The sequence below is a fragment of the Conger conger genome, chromosome 1 (genome assembly GCF_963514075.1).
Source record: "Conger conger chromosome 1, fConCon1.1, whole genome shotgun sequence".
NCBI classification, from domain to species: Eukaryota; Metazoa; Chordata; class Actinopteri; order Anguilliformes; family Congridae; genus Conger; species Conger conger.
In genome coordinates, this window is record NC_083760.1 from 2186637 (window position 1) to 2203541 (window position 16905).

Consider the following 16905-nt stretch of genomic DNA (forward strand, 5'->3'; position numbering starts at 1 on the left):
ACTCCAAATTATGTAGGGTCCTCGCACGGGCCGCCAAATAACGCAGGGATTTTACTCTCTACGAAACCGGGGCGCCAGTTAAACGTTGTGTAGCAGTATAACTGCAAAAAGTAATCAGTCTCATAAAATTACTATTATCAGAAATATCTAACCACAAATTTAGTATTTTAATTAATAATTAAAATAACCAATTTTAATGATTAAACATACCGATAACCTGAAGGTTGGAAGTTCTTCGAAAGACTGCTTTAACTCGGCTCTCATGTCTATGCGATTCCAAAACGGACACCGGGGTTTAATAAAATATATTTATTAAACAAACATACAAACACTTAACAGATAAACTAACGGGAAGTTAGTAAGGAAATTTAGTTGGGTATGTGTGTGTGCGTGTGTGTGGCATTGTCTGATCAAGCCAAGCACGACTGTTCCTGACTAGTGGCCAGGGCTGTGGTCAACACTGATGGTGGTAGGGTGCCAGAGAGGCTGAACACTCTGGGTACAGCGCCAGTATGCCTGAAACGGCATCAAAAGGTTGCCTGCTTGTCCCGAGTTATTGTTGCACACTTGAATAATGACACTTTGTGATATCCAGGTGCTCATATTTTATTGTATTCTGCAACAACACATGAAAATAATGTCCAGCTGCAACAGGTTGTGCGACCTGAAACCCCAAGTGATGTCTACATCCCAGCGGGCCTGAGTGGAGCAGACCATACCCCAGAACAGACACAGCAGGTAAATGCTTTTCTATGCGAGCACAAAGAGGTGTTCTCCATGTCTGCCCATGACTGTGTACAGGCCGATGCTGTGTTTCACCCAATCTCCACAGGGCAGGCACCACTGACAAACCCAACCAAATCTCTACCAGGAGGTGCGTACATTGATCCAAGGCATGTTGGAGGCAGGAGTGATCCGCAAGACCTTCAGCCCTTGGGCATCACCCATAGTCTCAGTGCCCAATAAAGATGGCACTTTAAGATCTTGCATAGATTATCGTAAACTCAACAGTGTAACCTCCAAATATGCCTTCCCCTGGCCCCGCGGTAGAAGAGTCTTGCACTCTGCTCTCGAAGGGCAGGTTCTTTTCCAACCTCACCAGCGGATACTGGCTGGTGCCATCGCACCCCAGTGACTTTGACAAAGCCCACAGGGCTCTATGAGTTTAGTAGAATGATGTTTGGGTTGAGTAATGCCCCTGCCACTTTTCAGAGGCTTATGCAGTCACATCCGGGTGATCAGAACTTCCAGTCTCTTTTGATCTATATTCCTGATATTATTGTGTTTAATTGTATCATTAAATCAATTGGCTAGAGCCAATAAAACATTTGAGAAAAGCCTGGGTATATGCACACATTTAGTAAAATAACAGTGCTGTGCTTTTTGAAGAGAGTTAGAGAACTGCAAGACTATCTTTTCAGGAAATTAATAAATATATAAATAGTCCATTTTCATTTTCAAGTCCTTCTTTGAAGATCTTTCTGCACCATATTTTTTTCTAGCTTTACCCTCATTCCACATTCTCTGTTCACATTCCACATTCTCTGTTCACATTCCACAAGGTCATCTGTGATGTGCTGCAGGGTTAAGGGCCTTGCTCAATGGCCAAAGGCTCTGCGGATCTTATTGTGGCTACACTGGGATTAGAACCACCGACCTTGCGGTCCCAGTCATGTACTTTAACCACTACGCTAAAGGCCGCCCTCCCTCCCTAACTCACCACCATGATTAGCCTTAGACTGTCATGGCACTTATGTATAGATTGTATAGATATTGTTACTTGTATAGATATTGTTGTTTTTTATTGGCTGTTGTATTGTTGTATTCTGGCTGCCAACTGTGGTATGCTAGTTTGGAAGTTGATTGTACACTTCAAGGGTTCTGATTATCTGTATGTTTACACTTGGACTCGGAACTGTACTGTCCTCTCAGGTCCTCTTCACAGTTGTGTTTGATTTGCACTTCGTTGTACGTCGCTCTGGATAAGAGCATCTGCTAAATGCCATGTAATGTAATGCAATGGTTGAGTCACCCTGGGAGAGGCCAACCTGTATACTCAAATGTTTAACTTTTCAGTCAATGTCTGTACTGCAGAGTTAAAGTGTGGGCAGGTCTGTACTCTGGTCTGTACTGCAGAGTTAAAGTGTGGGCAGGTCTGTACTCTGGTCTGTACTGCAGGGTTAAAGTGTGGGCAGGTCTGTACTCTGGTCTGTACGGCAGAGTTTTCAGTCTTTTCAAGCCTTATTATTCCACTCTGTCATTCCAGCTGAAAACTTTGAATCGTTGTCCACACGGCTACAGGACAAGTTACCGATCGAGATTACCAGTTTACAAATAACACCAACATTTCTACAGGTGATGTATGTAGAATTGTCATTAGCAAGGTCTTCTGTGATATATGACCTTATGCATCATTTTGGCAAATGCTTCTATGCTAGGTGATCTGGTTTTCATTGGAGGAAGTATACAGTTACATTATTGGCATTTGGCAGTTGGATTCACACCTTGAATAAAGGGAGATCACCTGATAGATATGGCATGTGATGCCATCTGAACTTTTCACAAGATGGGGGCATGTCAATTCTTCAGAATGTTTCAGAGGCAAACATTCTCTGTTTGTCCTGGTTGGTGTGCTGTATGTTGAACGTCTTGGTCCAGTGAACTTCCTGCTGAGAGTCGTTATCTGTGGCAAGTGGCTGGCCAGACAAATGGACCCAGCGATGACTCATCCAGGAAGTCACACAAGATCCCAGAAGAACATCCAAAGACCTGCAGGCCTCTGTAGCCTCAGCTAAGGCCAGTGTTCTTGACTCCACAATTAGAAATAGACTGGGCAAAATGGTCTTCATGGGAGAGAAGCAAAAGACTGAAAGAAACCTAAATGCTCAGTTCTTTTTCATTTACATTTACATTTTAATCATTTGGCAGACGCTTTTAATCCAAAGCGACTTACAAGTGCATAGGTTCTACCAAAAGTCAGAGCATCACATCCAGAAACTAGCAAAATACACAGGAAATGCTGTTCTAAACATAGTTGTCATCAGAAGTGCATTTTTTTTTTTTTTTGGGGGGGGGGGGGGGGGGGGGGGGGTTAGACAAGGATAGGGATATCAGAAAGGAGGGGCAGGGGAAATCAGGAGGGAGGACTAAGGTAGAGTTTGAAAAGGTGGGTTTTGAGTCTGGGTCGAAATAGGGGGAGGGATTCTGCTGTTCTGACAGTGGTAGGCAAGTCATTCCACCACTGAGGAACCAGAACGGAAAACAGGCGTGAACGTGCAGCTCGACCGCCAGGTGCACGTAGAGAGGGAACCGTAAGGCGACCAGAGCTGGCAGACCGGAGTGGTCTAGCTGGGGAGTAGGGAGTGATCAGGGATTGTATGTAAATTGGGGCAGTCCCCTTAGCAGCCTGAAATGCCAACACTAGGGCCTTGAAACGGATGCGTACGGCAATAGGAAGCCAGTGGAGGCCAATGAGAAGCGGAGTGACATGAGCCGACCTGGGCGGACTGGTGATCAGGCGGGCTGCAGCATTCTGGACCAGCTGGAGGGGCTAGATAGCACATGCTGGGAGACCGGCTAGGAGGGAGTTGCAGTAATCCAGGCGGGAAATGACGAGCGCCTGGACTAGGAGCTGGGTGGCTTTCTCAGTCAGGAGATGACGGATACGGCGTATATTATACAGAAAGAACCTGCAGGTTCTGGCAGTGGAGGATACTTGTGGAGCCAGGGTGAGGCAGTTATCAAGAGTCACCCCAAGATTCTTTGCCGTACGGGAGGAGGAAACTACAAAGTCCTCAACAGTCAATGAGAGGTCGATTGACGGAGAGGACTTAGCAGGGATGTAGAGAAGCTCAGTTTTGGCAAGGTTGAGCTTAAGGTGATGGGAAGTCATCCACGCAGAGATATCAGCCAAGCAGGCAGAGATCCGTGTGGTGATTTGGGTGTCGGGGGGGAAGGAAATGAAGAGTTGGGTGTCATCAGCGTAGGAATGATAAGAAAAGCCGTGGGAAGAGATAACAGAACCAAGAGACATGGTGTATAGCGAGAAGAGGAGAGGCCCAAGAACCGAGCCCTGCGGGACTCCAGTTCGTAGGGGGTGAGGGTCGGAGACTGCACCCCTCCAAGTCACCTGGTAGGAGCGACCAGAGAGGTAGGAGGAAAACCAAGCGAGTGCAGAACCTGTGACACCCATCCCAGACAGCGATGAGAGCAGAATCTCATGCTTGACTGTATCGAAGGCGGCTGACAGGTCGAGGAAGATGAGGACAGAGGAGAGGGTTTTTGCTTTAGCAGAGTGGAGTGCCTCAGTGACCGCGAGCAGGGCGGTTTCAGTGGAGTGGCAACTCTTGAAGCCAGACTGGTTGGGGTCATGGAGATTGTTCTGGAGAAGATAAGTGGACAGTTGGGAGCAGACCGCCCGTTCCAGAGTTTTAGCGAGAAAGGGAAGAAGAGAGACAGGCCGGTAGTTGTTCAGGGCAGAGGGGTCAAGAGTAGGTTTTTTGAGCAGGGGAGTGACTCTGGCCCTCTTCAGGGAAGAGGGCATGGTGCCGGAAGAGAGGGAGGTGTTGATTAGAGAGGAGAGAAAAGGGAGAATGTCATCAGATATAGATTGTAGGAGGGGAGAGGGGAAGGGGTCAAGAGGACAGGTGGTTTGGCGGTGGGAAGTAAGGAGTTTCAGTGTGTCGGCGTCAGAGAGGGGAGAAAAGGATAACTTTTTGGGGGTAGGAGGGTCAGCAGGGGTGGAGGGTTGGGAGAAGGAATTGCGAATAGCATCGACCTTCTTTTCAAAGAAGGAGACAAAGTCATCAGGTGTGAGTGATGAGGGGGGTGGGGGGGCCAGAAGAGAGGAGAAAGTTGAAAACAGTTTGCGGGGATTAGAGGCGGCCGCGTTAATTTTCGAGTGAAAGAAGGAAGATTTAGCTAGAGAGACAGAGGAATGGAAAGATGATAAGAGGGCATGGAAGGAAGCCATATCACTGGGGAGACAGGACCTTTTCCATTTTCTCTCCGCCGCCTGCAGTTCGGTTCGGACAGCTTGTAGAGCATCAGAAAGCCAAGGACTGGGGGGGGGAGGCCCGAGCTAATTTGGTCGTGAGGGGACACAGAGAATCAAAGGAAGATGAGAGGGAGGACATGAGAGTTGTAGCCGCATCATCGGGAGACAGTCGAGAGAAAGACTCCGCAGATGGTAGGGAGGAGAGGATTGTAGATGAGAGGGTGGAGGAAGACAGGTGGCGTAGGTTCCGTCGACAGGTGACAGTGGATGGTGGGAGAGATGGATGGGTGTTAGAGGAGAGTGGAAGAGAGAAAGAGATGAAGGAGTGGTCAGATATATGGAGTGGTGTTACAGAGAGGTTGGTTGTTGTGCAGCTCCTTGTGAAGATGAGGTCAAGAAGGTTGCCTGCTTTGTGGGTGGGAGGGGAAAGAGTGAAGGTAAGGTCAAAAGAAGAGAGGAGGGAGAGAAAGGTAGACTGGGTGGACTCTGAGTTGAGGTTGAAGTCACCCAGGAGGATCAGGGGGGTGTCATTGACAGGTGAGGAGCTGAGGAGGATGTCCATCTCATCCAAAAAGTTCCCCAGAGGACCCGGGGGGCGATAAACAACAATAATAAACAGTTTGCACGGCAGAGTAAGAGAAACCGCATGAAATTCAAAAGAGGAGAAGGAGAGGGATGAGGAGAAGACACTAGATCTCCATGAGGATGAGATTAGGAGACCTGTGCCACCTCCTCTGCCAGAGGATCTGGGTGTGTGGGAAAAAGAGAAGGCAGAGGAAAGGGCAGCCGGGGTGGCCGTGTTCTCTGGTGAGAGCCACGTTTCAGTTAAAGCAAGAAAGTCAAGGTTGAGGTGGGAGGCATAGGCAGATATGAAGTCTGCTTTCTGGACGGCGGACTGGCAGTTCCAGAGGCCACCAGCCACACAGAGATCAATACCAGGGGATCTGGGAGGAAAGATGAGGTTAGAGATATTCTGCCCATGTTGGCGGGAGGCGAACCTCCTACCTGACTGGGACCTGGGGAGAGGAGAGAGGACAGGGATGGGAAGGAAACACATGGAGGGAACTAGGGAGGACAAGGGGAATACTACACAGTGGAATGAGGGCAGGCAGCAAAAACAAAATCAAACATCAGGCTCTCGGACAGCCTCGATGGACACCCGTAGATAGACACCCTCGACTTTGTACACCTGCGACTTCGTACACCGAGGCAAGTAGAAGAGGCCGCCGCACACAGCTGCCGCTGGTGCGCTACACAACTGCTTAAATAACACTGACGCTGAATACAGAAAATGCAACCAACCCACTGCAGAACAATAATGCACACTGAAGTGAGTTCAGGTGTGCCAGTAATAATAGCCTGAGCAGGGTGCAAAGTATTGGCTCCTCCTACAACAAAAGCTGTGGCCTGCCAGCCAGTAAAACAATAGCCTAACTTAATAGCCTAGCTTACCTGAGAGAAACAAACACCTAACCCAGTTTCACTGAATCTAAATAAACACCACTTGTAATAGCTAACAAACAAACAAGTACACAACAGAACACTATAATGACAACTAAACTGAATTTAGAATCAGCAAGCAAACAAATAATACTTAACGAATCCAGGAGAAAATGCAACCAACCCACTGCAGAACAATAATGCACACTGTTCACATTCGCGATGATCCCCAGGCCTTTTTGGATTATGTTCTATGGACAGATGAGTCACAAATGCTGCTATGTTATTATGTTTTGCCAAAAATGAAGGAACTGCAGCCTACACAATCAGGTATCAATTGTCCCTTGTTCTTGTTCATTATATTAGCTGACTATTAAGGACTAATATTAGAACTAATGTTCCTATAATAAATTGCTTGTGGATTTTTGTTTTATACATTATGAACCATAGTAATATCTGTGGTGTTATTGGTCAAAAGTAATCTTTGTTAGGAAAATGCTAAATATATACAATTATACGAAACTAAACCACAGTTGCTTATACTGTCATTAGTTTCATTCAGCCGATATTAATCTCTATGCGCATATCCTGACATAGCCATTTCAGTAAAACAAGAAAATGAAATAATAACAATAATCCAGCTATTACTACTATTAGCACCATATTTTATAACATTCACGGTTTAACTTTTATGCTGTGACATTACCAATACTGCGCCTTTAAACCCAGAAACAACAGCTCACTCCCAACTTCACTAGTCTAACGTTGTTCTCCCTGCTGAGCCACGTGGCTATGCTAACATTATGTCTACTGATGTTTTTCTCAGAGAGGGTGGACTTGATCTTGGAATCACAGAACACCATGAGTGTCCAGCTGCAACAGGTGGTGCGACCTGAAACCCCAAGTGATGTCTACATCCCAGCAGGCCTGAGTGGAGCAGACCATACCCCAGAACAGACACAGCAGGTAAATGCTTTTCTATGCGAGCACAAAGAGGTGTTCTCCATGTCTGCCCATGACTGTGTACAGGCCAATGCTGTGTTTCACCCAATCTCCACAGGGCAGGCACCACTGACAAACCCAACCAAATCTCTACCAGGAGGTGCGTACGTTGATCCAAGGCATGTTGGAGGCAGGAGTGATCCGCAAGACCACCAGCTCTTGGGCATCACCCATTGTCTCAGTGCCCAATAAAGACGGCACTTTAAGATCTTGCATAGATTATCGTAAACTCAACAGTGTAACCTCCAAATATGCCTTCCCCTGGCCCCGCGGTAGAAGAGTCTTGCACTCTGCTCTCGAAGGGCAGGTTCTTTTCCAACCTCACCAGCGGATACTGGCTGGTGCCATCGCACCCCAGTGACTTTGACAAAGCCCACAGGGCTCTATGAGTTTAGTAGAATGATGTTTGGGTTGAGTAATGCCCCTGCCACTTTTCAGAGGCTTATGCAGTCACATCCGGGTGATCAGAACTTCCAGTCTCTTTTGATCTATATTCCTGATATTATTGTGTTTAATTGTATCATTAAATCAATTGGCTAGAGCCAATAAAACATTTGAGAAAAGCCTGGGTATATGCACACATTTAGTAAAATAACAGTGCTGTGCTTTTTGAAGAGAGTTAGAGAACTGCAAGACTATCTTTTCAGGAAATTAATAAATATATAAATAGTCCATTTTCATTTTCAAGTCCTTCTTTGAAGATCTTTCTGCACCATATTTTTTTCTAGCTTTACCCTCATTCCACATTCTCTGTTCACATTCCACAATGGTCATCGGCAAGGTCATCTGTGATATACTGCCTTATGCATCATTTCAGCAAATGCTTCTCTGGCCTCTCGCTGCTGCTGCAAAGCTAGGTGATCCGGTTTCACTGGAGGAAGTATACCGTTGGATTCACACCTTGGACACCATAAATAAAGGGAGGTCACCAGATAGACATGACATGTGATGGCAAACATTCTCCGTTTGTGTTGGCTGAGTCCTTTTTGGTGTACTGATGCTGCCTTGTTCAGTAAACTTCCTGGTGAGAGTCATTATCTGTGGGGAGTGGCAGGCCTGCCAAAAGGATTTATAGCACATTTAGTAATCATTAATGACACTCACATTGCCTTTATATAGGGAATGGAGAAATAGAAAGCCACAACACATGCAACCTGTGTGAGGTGAATATGTAACGTTATTAAGGAAATGTTGTGATAAATTGCATACCTTTTTGTTTTTAATGTGATACGACACTGTTCTTTGATATTTATTTCTGAACTCATTCAGGGGAGTCAGTGATGCTATTCACAAGCTCTATATTTGCTGCTGCTAAACTGTTCTACAGCCACTGAGCCACAGACATCCCTACTTCATGTTACAGCCCAGAATTGTACAATTTCAACTTCTTTCTTACACACTATTGTGCCATGTGCTGGAATACAGTATATTACATTATTGGCATTTTGGGTCTTATCCAGAGCGGCGTACAGTTGATTAGACTAAGCAGGAGACAATCCTCCCCTGGAGCAATGCAGGGTTAAGGGCCTTGCTCAATGGCCAAAGGCTCTGCGGATCTTATTGTGGCTACACTGGGATTAGAACCACCAACCTTGCGGTCCCAGTCATGTACTTTAACCACTACGCTAAAGGCCGCCCTCCCTCCCTAACTCACCACCATGATTAGCCTTAGACTGTCATGGCATTTATGTATAGATTGTATAGATATTGTTACTTGTATAGATATTGTTGTTTTTTATTGGCTGTTGTATTGTTGTATTCTGGCTGCCAACTGTGGTATGCTAGTTTGGAAGTTGATTGTACACTTCAAGGGTTCTGATTATCTGTATGTTTACACTTGGACTCGGAACTGTACTGTCCTCTCAGGTCCTCTTCACAGTTGTGTTTGATTTGCACTTCGTTGTACGTCGCGCTGGATAAGAGCATCTGCTAAATGCCATGTAATGTAATGCAATGGTTGAGTCACCCTGGGAGAGGCCACCCTGTATACTCAAATGTTTAACTTTTCAGTCAATGTCTGTACTCTGGTCTGTACTGCAGAGTTAAAGTGTGGGCAGGTCTGTACTCCGGTCTGTACGGCAGAGTTTTCAGTCTTTTCAAGCCTTATTATTCCACTCTGTCATTCCAGCTGAAAACTTTGAATCGTTGTCCACACGGCTACAGGACAAGTTACCAATCGAGATTACCAGTTTACAAATAACACCAACATTTCTACAGGTGATGTATGTAGAATTGTCATTAGCAAGGTCTTCTGTGATATATGACCTTATGCATCATTTTGGCAAATGCTTCTATGCTAGGTGATCTGGTTTTCATTGGAGGAAGTATACAGTTACATTATTGGCATTTGGCAGGTGGATTCACACCTTGAATAAAGGGAGATCACCTGATAGATATGGCATGTGATGCCATCTGAGATGGGGGCATGTCAATTCTTCAGAATGTTTCAGAGGCAAACATTCTCTGTTTGTCCTGGTTGGTGTGCTGTATGTTGAACGTCTTTGTCCAGTGAACTTCCTGGTGAGAGTCATTATCTGTGGCAAGTGGCTGGCCAGACAAATGGACCCAGCGATGACTCATCCAGGAAGTCACACAAGATCCCAGAAGAACATGCAAAGACCTGCAGGCCTCTGTAGCCTCAGCTAAGGCCAGTGTTCTTGACTCCACAATTAGAAATAGACTGGGCAAAATGGTCTTCATGGGAGAGAAGCAAAAGACCGAAAGAAACCTAAATGCTCAGTTCACATTCGCAAACAGAGTGCCTGGATGATCCCCAGGCCTTTTTGGATTATGTTATATGGACAGATGAGTAAAAAATGCTGCTATGTTATTATGTTTTGCCAAAAATGAAGGAACTGCAGCCTACACAATCAGGTATCAATTGTCTCTTGTTCTTGTTCATTACATTAGCTGACTATTAAGGACTAATATCAGAACTAATATTCCTATAATAAATTGTCTGTGGATTTTTGTTTTATACATTATGAACCATAGTATATGTGGTGTGTGCAGGGAAAAATGCACAAATAAGATATCACAGGTGAGAATTGTCCGATGAAACAGATCCAGTAAAAAACATTAATAGCTATACTTGAGTTTAACTTTCGTATTTATTTGCAAAGAAATGACAGAAAGTGAGAAAGCTTACCGGCTTTCTGATTTGAATCAGACATAATACGACTCTTATACACACTTTTCCAGAAGGGGGGGCTTTACCAAAACAAAAAGACATGAAGCTGGCCACGAACATTTATCAGTAATTTGTCTTCTGAATACCCCTTGTTGACCTTGCTGTAAGACCAGAATGTGCTAGCTGAGAAGCAGAGACCTTAAGGTCAAAGGCTGTCTGTCTGCTGGAGAGAGACAGAGAAAGACTCATAGTAAGCACTTAATTCAGAAAGTGGTCTAATAGTAATAAGGATTATCACTAAAAGGTTATTTGTAATCATGTAATTGTCTTTATGTTAACACACCTTGTCAATTAAGAATCAATTAAGAAAATTACCCTTACAGGTGTTATTGGTCAAAAGTTATCTTTGTTAGAAAAATGCCCCCTACAACCAAAATAACACATTCAAATGGTCATAAATCAAATGGTACCATTTAACCATGGTAACTCTTGATCAAGAGGGTTTCAAGGCAGTCCATTTTACCTAAACATAGGGACCACCATGAATCACAATTTCTAATGCAAAAAATGTCCTGTTATTTGTCTGAATTTGCATAAACTCAAAGTGCAATTGAAGACTTAAACAAATATCTCCTTGCCACAGGTTGTGTAAGGGTTGGATTAAAGGCTCAAAATAATAAACTCATTCACCAGCTCCCAGCCCGGATCTCCTGTCTCGGGTTACTTTTCTGAAGAATAATGCATAGTCAAAGCTCAACTGAACAAATATTATATCTATCTGCCAAAGCTTAGATACACAATGGGTCAACATATCGCCTATATAATGAGCACAGACCACACATCGATATCAGAGTCTCTGCTGAGATCAAGGTAAGCTTTCTCATATGTGTCATTTATGGGGCTTCCGTTCGATCTGGATTTTCAAGTTATTAATGTGATATGAATTTATGCAGGTTTGGAAAAATCATCCAGTGTACTATCTTGCACTGCTCCGAGTTTAGTTTAAATGACATTCCCAGGTTTCATGGGTATCTGATGGAAACAGGGTGTGCAGTGTTTAGTAGTGGTAATAATGTTATATAGTTAGTTTATCCATTGTATTGGCTCTCACAAACATGCCCAACTACAACCGTCCATTTGTCACTGGCAGGCATTTATATAGCGCCTTTATCCAAAGTGCTGTACAATTGATGTTTCTCCATTCACCCATTCATGCACACACTCACACACACACCGACGGTGATTGGCTGCCATACAAGGCCCCGACCAGCTCGTCAGGAGCATTTGGGGGTTAGGTGTCTTGCTCAGGGACACTTCGACACAGCCCAGGCGGGGGATCGAACCGGCAACCCTCCGACTGCCAGACGACTGCTCTTACTGCCTGAGCCATGTCGCACAGGAAAAATGTAACATAGTTGCAGAGAAATTTGTTACCCCCATCCGTGTGTAAGATAATTCAGTATAATTTCAGCTCATCAAAGAACTGACTACCGGCATGTTATTGAAGTGATGACTATTTTAGCGAATCACGTTACATTTCCAACGGTGTATAATTTGTTAGGCTTGCATAAAACAACACAGCATTTTTTCGCCTGCGTAACATTTCAAAAACACTTCTTGAGATTTTATGCCAAAAAAAGTTGATGTTTAACAACAAAAAAAATATTTTGGATTGAATATTTCCATGTTCGTGGGCATCTAAATATATTCTCTAAACATTTTATTATTATTCAGTATGCTTAGAAATAAAGGTTTTGGGAATTTTTTATTTAAATCACTTAACTACCTTACTAATGCATCTCCAGTTTCAATTCTGTTCTGTAACTCCGCCTCCCTATTCTATCACTGATTACTTGCTTAGTTTCAGCGAAGTATTCGCACCTGTCTCTCTGTATCTCTGCATCTCCTGACTCTTTGCAATTGTCTACTCTCTAGTCCGGAGCCGTTTGTATTACATGTGTGTCTTTGTGAATCCAGTCCGCGTTTTCGTTTCCCCCTCGTTATTGTCCTATTACCCTTTCATGTGTCTCACCTGATGTTTATTTGTTAGACCGCCCTCACTCCCATGCCTGGCCTAGTTTGACTCATTCCCCTGTGTATTTATACCTGTCCTTTTCAGTTGCACACTGCTAGTTCGTCTTGTCCTGTTTTCTGAGTCCCGAGCCCTTTATTCCTTCCCCCAGTTCTAGCCTCCTTGTTTCCTTGCCCTTGCCCTTGCCCTTGCCCTTGCCCTTGCCCTTGCCCTTGCCCTTGCCCTTACCCTTGCCCTTGCCCTTGCCCTTGCCCTTGCCCCTGAGTCCTTGCCCTTGTTTATCTGGATTTCTGGTTTTGACCCCTGTCTGCTTCCCTGGATTCTTCTTTGGTTGTTGTGGATATCAGTACCTCTGCCTTGTTGGACTGACCCCCTGGTTTATATATATATATATATATTATATACTGTATATATATATATAGGCGGCACGGATGGCGCAGTGAGTAGCACTGCCGCCTCACAGCAAGGAGGTCCTGGGTTCGAATCCCCGTCGGCCGGGGCCTCTCTGTGCGGAGTTTGCATGTTCTCCCCGTGTCTGCGTGGGTTTCCTCCGGGTACTCCGGTTTCCTCCCACAGTCCAAAGACATGCACGTTAGGCTGATTGGAGAGTCTAAATTGCCCGTAGGTATGAGTGTGTGAGTGAATGGTGTGTGTGCCCTGCGCTGGACTGGCGACCTGTCCAGGGTGTATTCCTGCCTTTCGCCCAATGTATGCTGGGATAGGCTCCAGCCCCCCTGCGACCCTGTTCAGGATAAGCGGGTTCAGATAATGGATGGATGGGATGGATATATATATATATATATATATATATATATATATATAAATACTGCCTGTAATCAATATATCACATGTACGCTGCTTGTTATGAACCTAGAACATTTTCGTTACAGCTGGGCTTATAAAAACGCAAGAAACCACAGTGTAAACTCTTGAAAGACTAGATCTACCTGGGAACCTGCTACCTTACTGACAGGTGAGTTTACAGACTAGATCTACCTGCAGATCCACCTGAAAATCTCTCTATTAGCAATCTTTCAAAAATGAATGATGAAGCTTTTGTAAGCTTTCAAACATTTTATTGAACATTAGTTGGACTCGATTTCACTGTTTACTTCTCTGAGAAAATGTAGCCATGACACAATGCTGTGTCCTATGTTTACAAATTGCTTAACCCTAAATGGGGTAACCTGTGATCTTCACATTGAATTCATCTCTTTGTAAAAATCTTTTGTATGTTCAATGTTCCTTCAATGTTCTCATCATTGGTGGTTCATGCTGGCTATCTGGTTACCTAAGCTAAGTTAGCTAGCACACATTATCTTCATAATGCTTTGCATTGGAAGAAAAATCTGTTTGAAATTTCTGTTTGAAATCTCTGAAATTGAGGAAGCACCATGTAGAACCACGTCAACTCAATATTTGTTTTAAGATGTACATTTTCCCCAGAATAATTCCAAAATGTACTGGCTTGGTTGATCTCTGCTCTACAATCTCTCCCCTCTTTTCCAGGATGAAGGTGATAATCTTACTTGTTCAGATCTTGGCACTTTCAGCTGTCAAGCCAGGCTCAGTTCCTCCAGGATTTACAGAAGGTACACTTCACCCCATGCACATGCACTGCCATAGAAACCACCTGTACATGAAAGCATACAGGTGTTTCTCTGAAAAAGCCTTCATCAATCTTTATCCTTTAACATGTACATCTATTTGGATCATTTATCTGAAATTAATGTTCAGAGCGAGATGTTGACCAAAGGCAAAGTGTTTTTACCATCAGTTAACTATAAGTGCAATTCAATTCAGATAATATTGTTTGTGACATAATTGAACTAAAGAAATATCTTACCTTGCGGAATTAAACTTCATGATATTGGTTCACCGAACAGTTAAGCATGAAAGCCAGCTTCATATATCAGACTCATATTATGCTTGACAAACCTTTCCCTCCAACTCATAAACCCAATGAAAGTGACTTACAGCCTCTGCCGTGGAGAATTTGGCTGAACACCCAAAGGCATGATGGGTAATTTCACAGTACTGCTGCAGTTGCACAGGACACAGGGTTTGTCCAGGGTGCTAATAAAGTAACAGCATTTTACAGCCATGTTGGCTCAGTTGTGTTCATTTCCCCCTGCAGAGAACGTGGCTTTACGCGGCAAGGCCACTCAATCAGGGCTTCTACCAGGCTTTGAGGTAGTGTTCAGCCTGGCAGCCAATGCCATTGATGGAAACCGAGATCCTGATTTCCACCATGGGTCCTGTGCCCACACCTCAATCGGCCACAACTCCTGGTGGAGGGTGGACCTGCTGAGGTCCTACTTAATCACCTCTGTCACCATCACCAACAGAGGAGACTGCTGTGGAGACAGGATCAATGGAACTCAGATCCTCATCGGTGACTCCCTGGAGAACAACGGCATCAATAATGCACGGTCAGTAGCCATCTTTACACGCAGAGCCTCATATTCACAAACACTTTTTTGAAATGCCTGGTCATCTTCATAATGTCTGTCTCACCTCTGCAATGCCCTCTTTCTATTTGGGGCAGAGCAGATAAGTATGTCCTTCAGAGAGAGAGAGAGTGCTGCCAACAGCACAGAGTACAGACCTGCCCACACTTTAACTCTGCAGTACAGACCAGAGTACAGACCTGCCCACACTTTAACTCTGCAGTACAGACCAGAGGACAGACCTGCCCACACTTTAACTCTGCAGTACAGACCAGAGTACAGACCTGCCCACACTTTAACTCTGCAGTACAGACCAGAGGACAGACCTGCCCACACTTTAACTCTGCAGTACAGACCAGAGTACAGACCTGCCCACACTTTAACTCTGCAGTACAGACCAGAGGACAGACCTGCCCACACTTTAACTCTGCAGTACAGACCAGAGTACAGACCTGCCCACACTTTAACTCTGCAGTACAGACCAGAGGACAGACCTGCCCACACTTTAACTCTGCAGTACAGACCAGAGTACAGACCTGCCCACACTTTAACTCTGCAGTACAGACCAGAGGACAGACCTGCCCACACTTTAACTCTGCAGTACAGACCAGAGTACAGACCTGCCCACACTTTAACTCTGCAGTACAGACCAGAGGACAGACCTGCCCACACTTTAACTCTGCAGTACAGACCAGAGTACAGACCTGCCCACACTTTAACTCTGCAGTACAGACCAGAGGACAGACCTGCCCACACTTTAACTCTGCAGTACAGACCAGAGTACAGACCTGCCCACACTTTAACTCTGCAGTACAGACCAGAGGACAGACCTGCCCACACTTTAACTCTGCAGTACAGACCAGAGTACAGACCTGCCCACACTTTAACTCTGCAGTACAGACCAGAGTACAGACCTGCCCACACTTTAACTCTGCAGTACAGACCAGAGTACAGACCTGCCCACACTTTAACTCTGCAGTACAGACCAGAGTACAGACCTGCCCACACTTTAACTCTGCAGTACAGACCAGAGGACAGACCTGCCCACACTTTAACTCTGCAGTACAGACCAGAGTACAGACCGGCCCACACTGACAGATCATTTCCATTACCAGCCCATCCGCATGATAAGCTTCCCCCTCATCACACGCTTGCTACTGTAACTGAGGCAGCATCATATTCATAGTTAGGACTATTAATAATTCGACAATTATTATTCAAAATAAGACCAAAGTCAATGAGCCACTTAGCAACTTTGTTCTGTTCCCTCTTGCAGGTGCAGCAAGATTGAAACTATGAGAGCAGGAGAGACTAAAACCTTTCCCTGTCCCGGGCTAATGGTGGGACGCTATGTGACGGTGCATCTTCCAGGAAAGAACTACCTTCATCTCTGTGAAGTGGAAGTGAATGCTTTGCTTCCTCCTGCTAACTTTTGTGGCTGATACCACATTTAAGGCTGGTCACTTTAGCCCGGTGTAGTATGTAAGAAATTGGGTAAAGAAATCAATTTTGGGATCAAGTTTTATTTCCTGCTTTTCATGTACGCAACACTTGCTGAACACTTGCACTCCTGTTCTTTCTCTAAGTCAGTTTATTGATTGATTTTCTTTGTAGCGCGTCAAATAAACATATCATTTAAAGCATTGACTTACATGTTGTGTGTGCTGATTGGGTCCCCAGGGTTAAATCACTGAGCACTTCATTCAGTCGTAATAATAATAATAATAATAATAATAATAATAATAATAATAATATATTCATATAGCATAAAATGTAGCTGACATGAATGTGACAGTAACGCAAATAACCATGCATTACAATAGTGGTATGATGAAGAGCATCTCTGAACACACAA

General features: G+C 44.6%; 2 protein-coding genes across 2 annotated transcripts in view; both read left to right on the forward strand.

The window, feature by feature from the left end:
* LOC133123832 (fucolectin-1-like) overlaps positions 1-16905 on the forward strand; it is a 128437-nt gene that overhangs the window by 12200 nt on the left and 99332 nt on the right. The window lies entirely within an intron of this gene.
* LOC133133839 (fucolectin-1-like) lies at positions 11427-16492 on the forward strand. Its single transcript, XM_061250082.1, has 5 exons — positions 11427-11438; positions 13491-13573; positions 14110-14192; positions 14738-15032; positions 16327-16492. Exons 3-5 carry the CDS (start codon positions 14111-14113, stop codon positions 16490-16492), a joined length of 543 nt encoding a protein of 180 aa, XP_061106066.1. The 5' UTR covers positions 11427-11438; positions 13491-13573; position 14110.

Coding starts and splice junctions, on each gene's coding strand:
- LOC133133839 (XM_061250082.1), top strand. CDS start 14,111: ATGAAGGTGATAATCTTACTTGTTCAGATCTTGGCACTTTCAGCTGTC. Junction 14,193..14,737: donor TCCTCCAGGATTTACAGAAG/GTACACTTCACC, acceptor TTCCCCCTGCAG/AGAACGTGGCTTTACGCGGC. Junction 15,033..16,326: donor AACGGCATCAATAATGCACG/GTCAGTAGCCAT, acceptor TCCCTCTTGCAG/GTGCAGCAAGATTGAAACTA.